General features: G+C 40.2%; 1 protein-coding gene across 5 annotated transcripts in view; it reads right to left on the reverse strand.

Moving 5' to 3' along the window:
* LOC137498537 (uncharacterized) overlaps positions 1-14,624 on the reverse strand; it is a 92,139-nt gene that overhangs the window by 22,540 nt on the left and 54,975 nt on the right. For 2 of the 5 annotated variants that reach the window (XR_011017819.1, XM_068226187.1), the window contains one exon: positions 6,733-7,104. The exons of the other annotated variants lie outside the window; for them this stretch is intronic. Coding sequence is in view for 1 of the 2 variants with exons in the window: in XM_068226187.1 (XP_068082288.1) it covers positions 6,733-7,104 (372 nt within the window). In the remaining variant the exon portion in view is untranslated. The remainder of the gene's footprint in view (positions 1-6,732; positions 7,105-14,624) is intronic. 5 annotated transcript variants of the gene reach the window in all.

A 14,624-nucleotide genomic window follows, 5' to 3' on the forward strand; every position in this document is an offset into this window, starting at 1 on the left:
TACCGACTGCCTTAGGAGAAACTAGCATGGCAAGGTTATTCCATTTAGTGTGCAAGATGTATGAGACAGGAGAAGTCCCATCCGATTTTCGGAAGAATGTTGTTATACCTATTTCCAAGAAAGCCGGTGCTGACAGGTGTGAAAACTACCGCACCATTAGTTTAGTATCTCATGCCTGCAAAATTTTAACACTATTATTTACAGAAGAATGGAAAGACAGTTGAAGCTGAGTTGGGAGAAGATCAATTTGGCTTCAGAAGAAATGTAGGAACACATGAAGCAATCCTGACTTTACGTCTGATCTCAGAGGATCGAATCAAGAAAGACAAGCCCACGTACATGGCATTTGTAGATCTAGAAAAGGCATTTGATAATATTGATTGGACCAAGATATTTAAGATTCTGAAGGTGATTGGGATCAAATACCGAGAACAAAGAATTATCTACAATCTGTATAAAAATCAGTCTGCAGTAATAGGAATCAAGGGCTTTCGAAAAGAAGCAGCAATCGAGAAAGAAGTGAGGCAAGGCTGCAGTTTGTCCCCCCCCCTCCTGTTCAATGTTTACATAGAACAAGCAGTGAAGGAAATCAAAGAGAAATTCGAAAAGGGAATCACAATCCAAGGAGAGGAAATCAAACCCTTGAAATTTGCTGACGATATTGTTATTTTATCCCAGACTGCAGAAGATCTTGAGAAGCTGCTAAATGGTATGGATGAAGTCTTGGGTAAGGAGTACAAGATGAAAATAAATAAGTCCAAAACAAAAGTAATGGTGTGCAGTCGAACGTAGGCAGGTGATGCAGGAAATATTAAATTAGGAAATGAAGTCTTAAAGGAAGTAAATGAATATTGTTACTTGGGTAGTAAAATATCTAACGATGGCAGAAGTAAGAAGGACATAAAATGCAGACTAGCACAAGCAAGGAAGAGCTTTCTTAAGAAAAGAAATTTGCTCACTTCAAACATTGATATAGGAATTGGAAAGAGGTTTTTGAAGACTTTTTTGTGGAGCGTGGCATTGTATGGAAGTGAAACATGGACGATAACTACCTCAGAAAGAAAGAGAATAGAAGCTTTTGAAATGTGGTGTTACAGTAGAATGCTGAAGGTGAGATGGATAGATCAGATCATGAATGAAGAGATACTGAATCAAATTGGCGAGAGAGCGATCTGGCTAAATTTGGTGAGACGAAGAGATAGAATGATAGGACACATCTTAAGACACCCGGGAATTGTTCAGTTGGTTTTTGAAGAAAGTGTAAGTGGTAAGAATGGTAGGGGTAGACCAAGGTATAAATATGACAGGCAGATCAGAGCAGATGTAGGATGCAATAGTTACATAGAAATATAAAGGTTAGCACAGGATAAGGTGGCATGGAGAGTTGCATCAAACCAGTCTATGGACTGATAACTCAAACAACACATTATTTATGAATGAAAATGTTAATACTGAATGTTTAGTGAAATTTTGTTAGTCATATAAATGCTTTAAGATTCATGAAAATGCATGGAACTATAAAAGAGTGATTCGTTGAAGGGGATATGTCGCCTCTTAGTATGGTTCTCTCTTCACGCTTTACTACAAAATATAAACTCATTTTAGCTTTGTGGTATGCTTTTTAAAAAAAAAAAAAAAAAAAAAAAAAAAAAAAAAAAAAAAAAAAAAAAGAAATTAGCCCCCGTTCAGCGAATTCTGGATCCGCCTCTGGTATTTATGCTTGTATGTACGTAACGTAAAATGGGGTGAATACGATAAAAATTTGGGAATTCCAAAAAATATTCCATTCACTGCAGTTAGATCACAATGTAATTTTGAATGTATTAGTACTATTCAACTTTGATGATATTAGATCCACAAATTAATTTATATTTTGTTCATATTTTTACCTATTATTTACATTTAATTGGTGATCGGTTTCACTTCACAAGGTGGGGTGAATCCAATCACTAACTTATTTTGCATACAGAACAGAATAAATCTACCAATGTAGGAATTCAATCACTATTTTTTTAGTTTTAAAAGGTATGTTAAGAATGTATAACAATGTATCAAATTTTATTAGTCATAGTTTGTAAAGATAGTACAATACACTTAACTCTAACAAAACATTTGAATTATGAATGATTCCCAAATGAACCTAAAGTGCACAATTTCCAAGCAGTGAAATGATGTACTGTAAATGTTAAGGATGATTTACTCATTCACAACCATTTATGGTATTAAATAGATTATAGAGAATGTTTCAAAAATAGAGGTAATCATTTCAGGTATGTATTACCCATTTGTGAACAGTAAGAAAATGCCATTACAACATGTGTAGTCTTCAAAGCAGTGATATTCACCTGCGGGGAGAAAAACTTTGAGGTGATCAGTGGAGCGTCTTCATAAACATGAGGTAAGGTGTTTTCCAGGAAGTTTGTGTTCGTCTGCCTCATAAGTCTGTTTACAAGTGCATGTAATGGGGTCCAACTAACCGATCACCAATGATACTGGCCAACATTCTGAGGGAGAACCGCACTTGGTGATGAGATGGAACAATATGCAATCTTGTGTGAACTGTACTTCATATTATTATTATTATTATTATTATTATTATTAATGAATATAATAATAATAATAATAATAATAATAATAATAATAATAATAATAATAATAATAATAATAATAATAACAATAATAATGCAGGATGGTTTGGATTTGTAGCACACTACTGCAAGAACCACTGGCAGAACATAACTTGTGCAGGGTAATCTGCTGGTGAAAAGGCCTGCACAAGTTGCAAATAATAAGAATAAAACTGTTGCTCTTGCAACAGTCTGCAGACAGTCGTATGAGGAACATTCACTTTCAACGCTAACCTTTGTGTGCTGAAAAGTCGTGTACACAGAATCCAGAATCTCCTCCTCTACACCTGGAGTTGTATATCTTGGTCGTTTCCTATCCAAACCAGGAGATATAAACTTCCCATGAGCGCAGACAGTGATGGACAGGTTGAAATGTCTTTTGATATGGACATCTTCACTGTGGGTACTTCTCCTGGTACAAACGATGAGCCAGTGCAGCATTGCTGTCCCCTTCACAGTACCTGAAGTTCACTTCTGCCAGCTCCTGATTTGAGTACGTCAAACACAACACTCAATGTACCCTTCACCTCGGAATTAACTGTCAAGTGTTCTGTTAATATCTTCTGTCACGGCAACTATCTGGGGGAAGAAAAATGTCCCGGTGAATATCACTGTTTTGAAGCCCATAACTTAGAAACCAAGTATTTCCGGGCACATGTTGTAATTAACATTTTTACTGTCTACATATGGGGAATATATACCTGAAATTAATCCCTCTATTTTTGAAACACCCTCTATTTTTGAAACACCCTGTATATACCATGGCTTCTGCCTCATATTACCCAACCATGATGTAGGGGAGCATGAGACAAATTAAAATAAAGGAGGAAGATAAAGAAAGTGCAGTTGAAAATATATGATGTCGCCACCATAAAATATCCTACAAAAAGAGGGTGGTGGTTGTTAAAATTATTACTACTACTATTAATGAAGTGCGTACAAACTGTGCAAGTACATTATTACAGCTTTAATCTCTGATACATTAGATTACTGGTTTATCCCGTTTTTGACATTTTTTTTTTGAGAATGTGGTATCTCCCACACAAAAGGCTACATACTGTAGTTCACAGGTACATCATGGGTTAGATTGGTGGTGCCCTTTCATCTTGCAAATTTTATAGTGATAACTGTGCACCATCAGAGACTTTATAAAACATTGGAGCTATTGTCTCTTGCCTTTCTAAAATCGGTTCTTGCCTTTCTAAAATCGGTTCATTGTGGCCTCTGTTGAATGGAATTCTAACCAACTATCCTTACGCTTTTCTTCTCGTTCTTGAAGTAGTCTCGTCCAGTACAATGTAGCTGTCAGCTCAAATTTTTATTGTTAATCTTCAATTAAGAATGTCACATCAAGAAAGAGGGTCAGATTTTTTCTTGTTGGCAGCACTAATACACATGAAATAACATTTTTGAGAAAGGAAGTTGCTGATAGTAACGTTTACTTCGTCTTTCTGGAAAACGAACCTGTACCCAAGGCAGAAAAAAGCACAAATTGCTCCAAGATTGTGCTAGGATATTTATTTTTGCATTCGTACCAGAATCATCTTATAAACTTGCATGATGGGATTCACCCAACAAAATTGCAAATGACCGGGCGAGTTGGCCGTGCGCGTAGAGGCGCGCGGCTGTGAGCTTGCATCCGGAAGATAGTAGGTTCGAATCCCACTATCGGCAGCCCTGAAGATGGTTTTCCGTGGTTTCCCAATTTTTTTTTTTTTTTTGCTAGGGGCTTTACGTCGCGCCGACACAGATAGGTCTTATGGCGACGATGGGATAGGAAAGGCCTAGGAGTTGGAAGGAAGCGGCCGTGGCCTTAATTAAGGTACAGCCCTAGCATTTGCCTGGTGTGAAAATGGGAAACCACGGAAAACCATTTTCAGGGCTGCCGATAGTGGGATTCGAACCTACTATCTCCCGGATGCAAGCTCACAGCCGCGCGCCTCTACGCGCACGGCCAACTCGCTCGGTGGTTTCCCATTTTCACACCAGGCAAATGCTGGGGCTGTACCTTAATTAAGGCCACGGCCGCTTCCTTCCAACTCCTAGGCCTTTCCTATCCCATCGTCGCCGTAAGACCTATCTGTGTCGGTGCGACATAAAGCCCCTAGCAAAAAAAAAACTGCAAATGTTATGATAAGATACAGATAGCATCAAAATGGTGCTAACTATGGACATGAAAATGAAGAGTAATATTTAAGATGTCCGTATGAGAGTTAAAAAAATCATAACCGAACAATTCTGCAACTGAGATATTTCTCAGCAACAGAAATTATTGGCTGATGTTTTACTTCACGAGTGTAGCACACATGGGAAACATCTGCTGACATGGCAATTGTTAGCATTGTGCACTACAAGTTATCATTATTGTGAACAGCTAAGGGACTGTTGTTACAGTACCGCGCCAACATGACCTATTTTTGAAAAATAGGCAAACGATCGGATTCACACCACCTAAACAGAATCACCCCATTATACTGTATGTATCTTATCAACATAATTATGTTCAAATTTAATTAATAATTTGTAACTGGCACAATTATATTCTATTTTCAACCATACAGGACAGTTTTATGCCTTCCCATAAAAGCAGGCTTTTTTTATATATGACGTCACCATTCTTAATTGACAATACCTTGCATACCATAATAATAATAATCATAATAATCATAATCATAATAATAATAATAATAATAATAATAATAATAGTTCCACATCCCATGAACTACCTTCACTGCTGTCAGAGATATAGGGTGCGGCAGAAATACCTGACGAATTTCAGACGTAAATAACTCGGCAATGCAACAAGCCATTTAAAGATTTATTGTACAGTTGGAAAGAGTAGTGTTTGCCACTTGTGTCATATACACACTAGGTTTCGAAAATAATGTCATCCAAATGCCAACCGTCCTGTTCGATGCACCTCTGAAGCCTCTCCCTGAAGTTCCGCATAACTCGCTTGAGCATGCCTTGTGGTATTGCCTCGATTTCTTCACGGATGGCAGCTTTCAGGTCACGTAGTGTTCGCGGCTTATGTCGGAAGATGCGATCTTTCAAATATCCCCAGATAAAGAAATCGCATGGGGCGAGATCAGGCGAACGGGCTGGCCATGGAACGTCACCCCGTAAGGAGATGAGACGTCCTGGAAACATTTTTCTGAGGAGACCCATCGACGGCCTGACTGTGTGTGCAGTGGCACCATCTTGTTGGAAGCACACAGCAGGATTCCCTAAGTCGGTGAGTGTCGGCTGCAGGAAGTTGTGTAACAACTGTAGGGGAACGTGGGGCGGAAAGGAACCTTAAAATTTTAACACAGTGTGATTGGTTGAGCGATGTAATTAAACAAGACAAAGTTGTTGCTCATATTTCACAACGTATCATACAACAGAAAACAAGTAAAAAATAACAGAGATAATAAATGTAAGTAGTAAAAATTGGCATAAAATAATATATTCCGAATGGAACATTCTGCCCCAAGCATCGGGGTAGAATGGAACCATGGATGAAAATGTCAAACTTTTCTCACTTTTATGTAGTTTTCTCTATTTAATGTCAATCTGAAGTATCATTATTGTCCATTATTCTAATGTTCTTTATAGAAATAATAAATCTGACACAATAATGAATTAAATCACCAGCAAAATTCACAAACGAATCTAAACTTCAGATCTCAGTGGTGATCCAGCCTGTTTCGTAGCATTCTGCCCACCCACCAGGGGGCAGACCCAGTTCAAATACCTTTTGTTTCTTTTTCCTCGGAAATATTAGCATTGGTGGCATGTAGGCACCAACTGAAGAAAAGCATATCTTTGCTGTGACTGTTTCTCCTCTCACAGAAGAAGTTATGACACCAACTTGCCTTTTTCCTTTCGGAGCAATTACTTTTGAATGTCCCTTAGGGTTCACTGTTATCCCAGTCTCATCACACTTAAAAATATGATCAGCTGTCAGATTGTATTTTTCACAACATTCAAGGAGGAGGTCAAAAAACTTCTGAACATTTGACTGATTAAAACCCATTGCTTGGGCACCAGAAGTTGCCTCAGGTTTTCGAAGGCTTAATTCTGAGTGCCTTGTAAGAAAATTTTGCATCCAGTCTATACGTACCTGCCAGTTGTTTTATTTTGTTGAATGGATGTTCAATGTGGTTCCTTTCGTCCAATTGGTACGCTACAGCGTGGCAATCATTAAGTGTCAAACCTAAAAGAATGGACTCCATCAAGTTGATGTACTCCACAAGTTCTTGTTCTTGTTCTGCAGTGAACACAGTTCGAAATTTACCCGCACATTTGTCTACATGGGGTTTGTCATCTTCTATTTTTTCTTCACATATCTCTGCAGTGTAGTTTTGGGAACTTGAAATTGCTGTGTGGCTTTTCTTAACCCTATCTCTTTCTTTACCACTGCTGCTATTGCCAGTTCCATACTCTCCGAAGACCAGTTTTGCCAGTCTGTTTTCCTTGAGTAATTTCTGACCATCTGTAATAAAACAATAACCAATTAAACCGCATTGAATTTGAAGGTATTAACCTGTACTACAGTAATTAGGCTAACACTTTAAATAACATGAGAACAGGCACAGCTAAACAGGTACTGAGAACGGGGATGGGTCACAATGGAACTATGGGGCAGAATGGAACAGGGGCACAACGGAACCGTGGTCCATTCTGCCCTGTGATGTAAGGTTATATTCAACAAGCCACCAGCAAAAATTATATTTGAAATATACAAAATATATGATGAAAGGTTGTAGTAAATAATATGTAGTTTGAAGAAGAACTACCGGTACGAATAAACATAGTTCTGCAAAATCTGAATGCTTACCTTGAGAAAATGTTCCAGAAGTTAGAAATGTTGGAATAACACGAGGCACACTGTAACTTAACCAAGACCGAATAAATGGAGATCTCTAGCATTGCTGCCAACTGTTTTCTGGCCTGCAGGAGAATAGTTCCTGAAACTTCCGTCGAGTGCAGTAATGAGTAGGGGACTTAAAGGCAGAGTTCCGTTCCGCCCCATATTCCCCTACGTAACGATCCGATGTTATTGTTACAGTTCTGTCCTCCTCTTCAAAAAAGTAAGGGCCTACAATTCCGAAATCAGCGACAGTGCACCAAACAGTAACACGCTCGCTCATGGATCTGCTGAAGATTGGTTACGGACCAGTTTAACGTAGCCTGACAAATGAAAGTGCACTTCATCACTTGCCAGGACACTGGTGTCAGCGGCTACAGCTTCCAGGATAGTCTCACAACACGCTCTGCGGTTGGCCCAATCACGTTCACTGAGTTTCTGAACACCCACCATTTTGTACAGATGGAACTTCATGTCTGCGTGTAAAATCCTCCTTACGGTGCGATCCGAGAGTTCCAGAGCATGTCAATGCCTACGCACCGAACGTTGAGGAGACTGCGTATCGGCGTGTCTCACTGCGCGGACGGTCTCTGGTGTTCGGATGCTACGACACACTCGAACCACTTTTTCTCAAACTGTTCACCCATAACAGAATGGTGTTCCTGCTAGGAACATTCTCATGTCGACCTAAGCCAAAGTGTCCGCGAAACAACCGCTGTGTTGTGGTAACAGAGTCAGCATTTTTGAAATAAGTCTCAATCACGAAACCTCAGTGCTCACCACTCCACGCCATGCTAGCGACCGGCTGGCTGAATGTAGTGATGGGTCGCGTGATGCAAAGCTCTCGATGTATTCTGAGCAAGCGATGCAGTACGTGCCTCATAATGCTATCTCGATGTCGTATAGTGACGTCAGGCGCATGAGCTCTTTGTCTCGAGGCAGTGCTGGGAAACGTATCGAGAGCTCACGATGCACTTCGAGCAACTGATGCAGTCCATGACTCGTAATCCTATCTCAAAGTTTAAATCGGGACATCATGCGCATGCGGTATGTTATCCCTCGACTATAGCCTACTTCGCCCGTTGATCAACTAATGACGTCTCCGAAAACCTTAATAAGTAGTTAGTGGGACGTAAAGCAAATAACATCATTATAACAACTAATGACGATACGCCAACTACTTTATAATCTACTCGCGGTCAACTTACCTACCTGTACTTCCTGCATTTTACGTAACTACTGTCCGCTTCCGTGGCGAAATGGTTAGCGTACTGGCGTTTCGTCCAAGGGTCTCTGGGTTCGATTCTCGGCTAGGAAACATATCCTTCATTGATTAGTTCCTATAGTTCGGGGACTGGGTATGTGAAATAAATAGTAATGAAGAGTGTGATATATTTTTAACATTTTATTGAAGCGATGTCTTTTACGACGCATCGAGTTGTGTAATAATTTGAACAGAAAGTAAAATATAACTTACCGATAATGGCATATACTGCTATATGTGGGCATGTATCCGAAGAGGGACTCGTTCTCGGGTTAAGTCTCCTTCTGGACTATCGATACTTTTATGTAAGTATGGTAACAAATAGATCGTTTCCTTGGAAAGGATCATTCAAGACCAGCCACAATATTATCAGACCTGAAGGCACATATACAGGATGAAGCCGAACTCCATCGACAAATTTTCGGAAATTGTTCAGGGAAACCTTCTGTGTATATTGGTATAAGGTACCCGTGGTCTCCGGTGGCTCGTTATAGAGTAGAACCGGTAATTAAATGATGATTTATTCGGTTTTATTACCGCAAACAAACTTATTTCTGTTAAAATACCTTGACAACAGAGAAAAGGCCAGCAATATTCAATAACCAAAACGTACAACCCAAAACCGAGAGAAGCAAAGCCTGTAATATGTAATAACAAAAACGTACAATACAAAACACAGAGTAGAGCGATAACCCTTTGTCGAAACACGTACATTTTTATCCCAGTGTGTTCAATATGTTCTGTCAGTGTACCTACTGTTTTAAAGGTAACAATTCCATGTCGTTGGCTTCCAGCACGTTAATGAACTCCTGCGAGACATAATTCCCACACCCAGGCGTCTGTCAAGAACTAGCATTTAGGACGGACGTAACACAAATAACATTATTATGAGTACTATTTTCAGTGCAATACAGATACAAAGCTAACTGATCTGATGACATGGCCACGAGGTAATCAGGTTTGTTTACATTATGATTGGTTTATATTGCATGTGTTCAAGTAGAAGAGATTTTATTATATATTGGTTATTTTGTATATTCAGTAACGTTACAATTACTTCTATTAGCGATCTGGTTGTTTCTGCACGAACAGGCGTGTGTTTGGTAGCCGAAACTCCGATTGCAAAACAAGAACAAACAAAAATATTTGAAGATAAGATTCCAACCACTACAAAACGTAGCGGAGGATAATGCCTAACGATGATATTTACCCAACTGAGCCACGCTAACAGCTCGAGTTCAATGTTTACTAATGATTTCTGTTTCTGCTATATTCGTCCTGGCTGAGGTTCAATTGGAGCATGCCTCGAGACGCATCGAGAAAGTGACGTCAGGCTCGAGTATCTCAAACGAGTGTTATGCCCATCTCTACGTAGATCTCGAAGATGCATCGAGAGTGGTGACGTCAGTCTCGAGTATCTCGAACGAGAGTTTCGCCCACCACTAGCTGAATGACTAGCCCGGACGAGACGATACACGTGTTGGCCAAGGCCAAGACCACGCTCACCACAACAGTAACGCCTGTTTGAAAGGTGTGGCCAATACGACCTTTAGTTTGCCCCAATTTACTGTGCGTAACACAAATGGCAAACACTGCTCGTTTAAACTGCGCAACAAAATTGTTAATGGCTTGTTGCGTTGCTGAGTTATTTACGTCTGAAATTCGTCAGGTATTTCTGCCGCACGCTGTATATTCAGTTTAGGGGAGAAACTGTAAGATGTATCCATCATGCACTGGCTATGCACAGTATAGTACAGCATCCAATAATGAGCCCATAATTCTACATTGCTGAAAGAACCGCGCACGGCTATGTAGGGCCAGCTAAGAGAGGAAAAAAAACGCGCATCCATCTTTGTAATATAGCTAGCTTCATGCTCCTTTGCTTGTCACTTCATAGCACGAGATGATCTAAACCATCAAGCGAGATCGGGACATTTCGGCAGCCTTCAGGAAATGAATAATAAAACGTTTGCTAATAACCCCAATTGAGAAGGATTACGGCACTGTCATTAGCGAGGAATTAATTAAGAATTTTGGAATCATTTGATGAAAGGCACTTCACAGGGGGAAATATATTTAATTATGCCCAGAGAGAAGTTCGCCTGTCTATCGACAGAGTGGAGTTGACATGAGGCAAGGTCACCCAGTCAAAATACGCGGGAATGTGAACCTAAGAATTAATTACGCCCTTCATGCCCAGTTTCTTGAACGTGAGATATCGAACCTATAGGGGTATCGAATGGTTAACTTGTGTTTTGGCGTTGCACGAACGTAAGATATGTCTATCGGTTCGATAAATCGCTTGCTAACTTAGAGGGCCCTGACCAGGAGATATCTATTTGTTAACTTGGTGACGCGTGCGCAATACTTCAGTATCAGCAGCTAACATTGTGTTTGTTAAAATTTTCTATGGCTATCTCATCTTCTTCCGACGAAGAAATTGTAGAAATGGTCAACATTCTAAAACGACCACGATTATATCATCGTCAGCCTAATGTTCTAATGAAGTATAGTGAAAATGAATTCAAAGACAGATTGAGACTAAACAAATATACTGGCATAGGTTTGGTAGAGGTTACAGGCGACAATTTGCGTCCTGTGACAAATAATTTTCCATTGTACCCTGTTGATCGAATATTAATTACGATACCCTTTAAGACATATTTCTATCTGTGACTGCATTCGTGTCCATAAAAGCACTGGTACCAGTAACTGAGTATACCAGATAATTACACATTTATCGTAGTAGGCCTACTGCAGGCCTACTTGCATTGACAGTGAGCATATACTTTTATCGTGGGATTGCTTTTAATGAACGATATTACATTACAAGGAACTTTTTTTTTGCTAGGGGCTTTACGTCGCACCGACACAGATAGGTCTTATGGCGACGATGGGATAGGAAAGGCCTAGGAGTTGGAAGGAAGCGGCCGTGGCCTTAATTAAGGTACAGCCCCAGCATTTGCCTGGTGTGAAAATGGGAAACCACGGAAAACCATTTTCAGGGCTGCCGATAGTGGGATTCGAACCTACTATCTCCCGGATGCAAGCTCACAGCCGCGCGCCTCTACGCGCACGGCCAACTCGCCCGGTTACAAGGAACTAACAGGTTATATAATTATGTTAATTACACGATATATATCGTTACACTGTGGTCAAACAATGTTCATATTTTGGAATAAAAGGGAAGAGATACCGGTACGGTATCCTTATAAGGCTCAGTGCAAACAGGATCGCGCGTGACAGGTGCTACTGGCGTGCATATTTCATTAGAAATCCTCAAACAATGTCAAATTCTTCCGACAGTCCTTAAACACTATGAAACTGTCACCCACGTCCGGAAGAACTAGTCGAATACCAACTTCTCGCTGCATGGCAAAGAGGGGATAATATGAGCTGCACAGAAAGCTCAAATACGATGCAATACTTGTGCGCATGCGCCTGGCAATCTAGGGAACAAATCTAATGCACAAAGAGAAAGCAGTACGAGGGGTGGCATCTAGTGTGTATATGAAACTTGATCAATGGGCCAATAGTTGACAGTTCGATAAGTTAGCTGCTATATTCCGATGTGCAACGCAGCGAAGATTTATCGAGTCGACAGCTGTAACAAAGCAATAGCTATCGGAAAGATATCTCACCATTCCAGAAACCGGGCATCAAAGAAGCAGTAGAAATCGACGAACACCATCACTGTGATCGGAAAAATAGGCGGAATCTCTGGTGTGAGTCTCAGAGAAATCGGTCCAGCGGTTAGCAGATAGAATGATTTCACAAAAATGGATAACGCGTGGTACCGCGTCCCTAGAGTACGTATAAATACCCTTTCTGAAAACGAGAGAAGCACTCAGCAATCATCGGTCCGAGGGGACGAACCTGCGACGGTTGAAGTCAAGAAGAGCTCCTACAGAAATTTAAGTGTTAGAAGCTAGACTTGGAAATGTCAAAAGCCAGATGGCTTGAGAGATACTTTTTTTTTGCTAGTGGCTTTACGTCGCACCGACACAGATAGGTCTTATGGCGACGATGGGATAGGAAAGGCGTAGGAGTAGGAAGGAAGCGGCCGTGGCCTTAATGTATAGCCCCAGCATTTGCCTGGTGTGAAAATGGGAAACCACGGAAAACCATCTTCAGGGCTGCCGACAGTGGGATTCGAACCCACTATCTCCCGAATGCAAGCTCACAGCCGCGCGCCCCTAACCACACGGCCAACTCGCCCGGTGCTTGAGAGATAGGAAATTTATCAAGTGGCAATGAGGAATAGAGACAACTCAGATATTAAAACATTTTATTTACCACAGTTCATCCTGGTAGGTGGGAATATCATAGTGGTTCTGCGAGGAAGACAGCGAAGTCCCAGATAGCTTTGTGTAATTATTATTAACACGGTTATTTCTACAATCGGTAGGGGAGAACCATTGGTTTCTTGTGAGAGATAGCATCACTGTCCCACGGTCATTCACGTTTGGTAACACCTGGCAAATAAAAGTAGGAGCTTTCCACGATTTCGTCAGTTGACTGGCCGATAATAGAGCGGCGTGGTCTATTGTGTGTTATGTGCATAATAAAATCTGTTATGTTAGTACAGGCTCAAAAAAATTAATTTGTGTTGCATCAAGACAAGTGCAAAGTCAGTGTAATTGGTAAGGTAGTATTTAAGTGAAGAATGCCACCCATCATTATGAGGCATTACGTCGGAGGTTGCTGGCTTGCTAAATGCAGCCAAGATAACGCCACACCAATCAACACAATTACAGGCCTGTCTAATTCCAATATTATGTCTTTGTAGTTAGATATGTAAATGCTGGTTCCTTTAAATTAATTAGTAAACCTTGACACCGCGTTGTGTATGTAGAATTTAGTGTTTTGCAATGACGATTATGTGTCATGTCTGTATTCCAGGAAACACGATCGTCTGTTATTTATGTCACCGCGAGGCGTTAAACTGTGTTAATTTTCTTAAAATATGAAGTTAAATATTACAATGAAAATCAGTTAAATCTGTTCGTGCCGGTAAAAATTAAAATAATGACAAGGATAAAGGTAATTATAAATGTAATAAAGTCAAATAATAACAATAATAATCATAGGAGTAATTTGAGATAATAATAATGCAATCAGCAGTTGTGTGAGCGAAGTTTACAGTTTTATATCGAAATCCAGTTAAGTGAGATAATTTTGTCATCTTGGAAACTTAATTTTGTGATACCGTGTATTTGAGATATAGAATCACAGCATGATATTTTGCTCCTGAGGTCTGGGAAAATTTAGAGAAGCTGCTTTGAGAACATTATGAAGTTGATTGGTTATGGGAAAGCTTGTACTTAAAATTTGATCAAGCAAGAAGAAATGGATAGTAATTATGAAATATTATGAAAATAATTAGGAAGAAAATTTGAGGCAGAGTAAACCCTGTATATTCACCCGGCGGCCCCGGGTTCGATTCCCGTTCGGGTCAGGGGTTTTTAACTGTAATGATTAATATCCCTGGCCTGAGGACTATGCATTTGTGACGTCCTTAATCTTCCTTTCCTCACACACAGCATTCCACACTACCGCCACTCCAATTACACGAGGTTCATACAATATGGTGCCAGCAGGGGCAAAAGATCCACATGGGTCGACGCCCCGAACAAATAGCATCAAAACAAGCCCTGTATATTATGAGTGGGAAGTTCTAAGAGAGATGCTGAATAGAAAAGGCCCTGTAGTTTGATGGAGAGGAATTTTTGTGACAGGGTGTATATGCTGATGTGGAATATTTTCCAGACAGGCTGCATAAGAGGAGCGACAACCTGTAACGATCCTGAATTATGTTAAACAAAGCGATTGAAAGGTTGTTGCATGGTAACGCATATTTTAAGTACAAATGAAGTCTCCC

The sequence above is a fragment of the Anabrus simplex genome, chromosome 2, assembly GCF_040414725.1.
Source record: "Anabrus simplex isolate iqAnaSimp1 chromosome 2, ASM4041472v1, whole genome shotgun sequence".
Taxonomy (NCBI): Eukaryota; Metazoa; Arthropoda; class Insecta; order Orthoptera; family Tettigoniidae; genus Anabrus; species Anabrus simplex.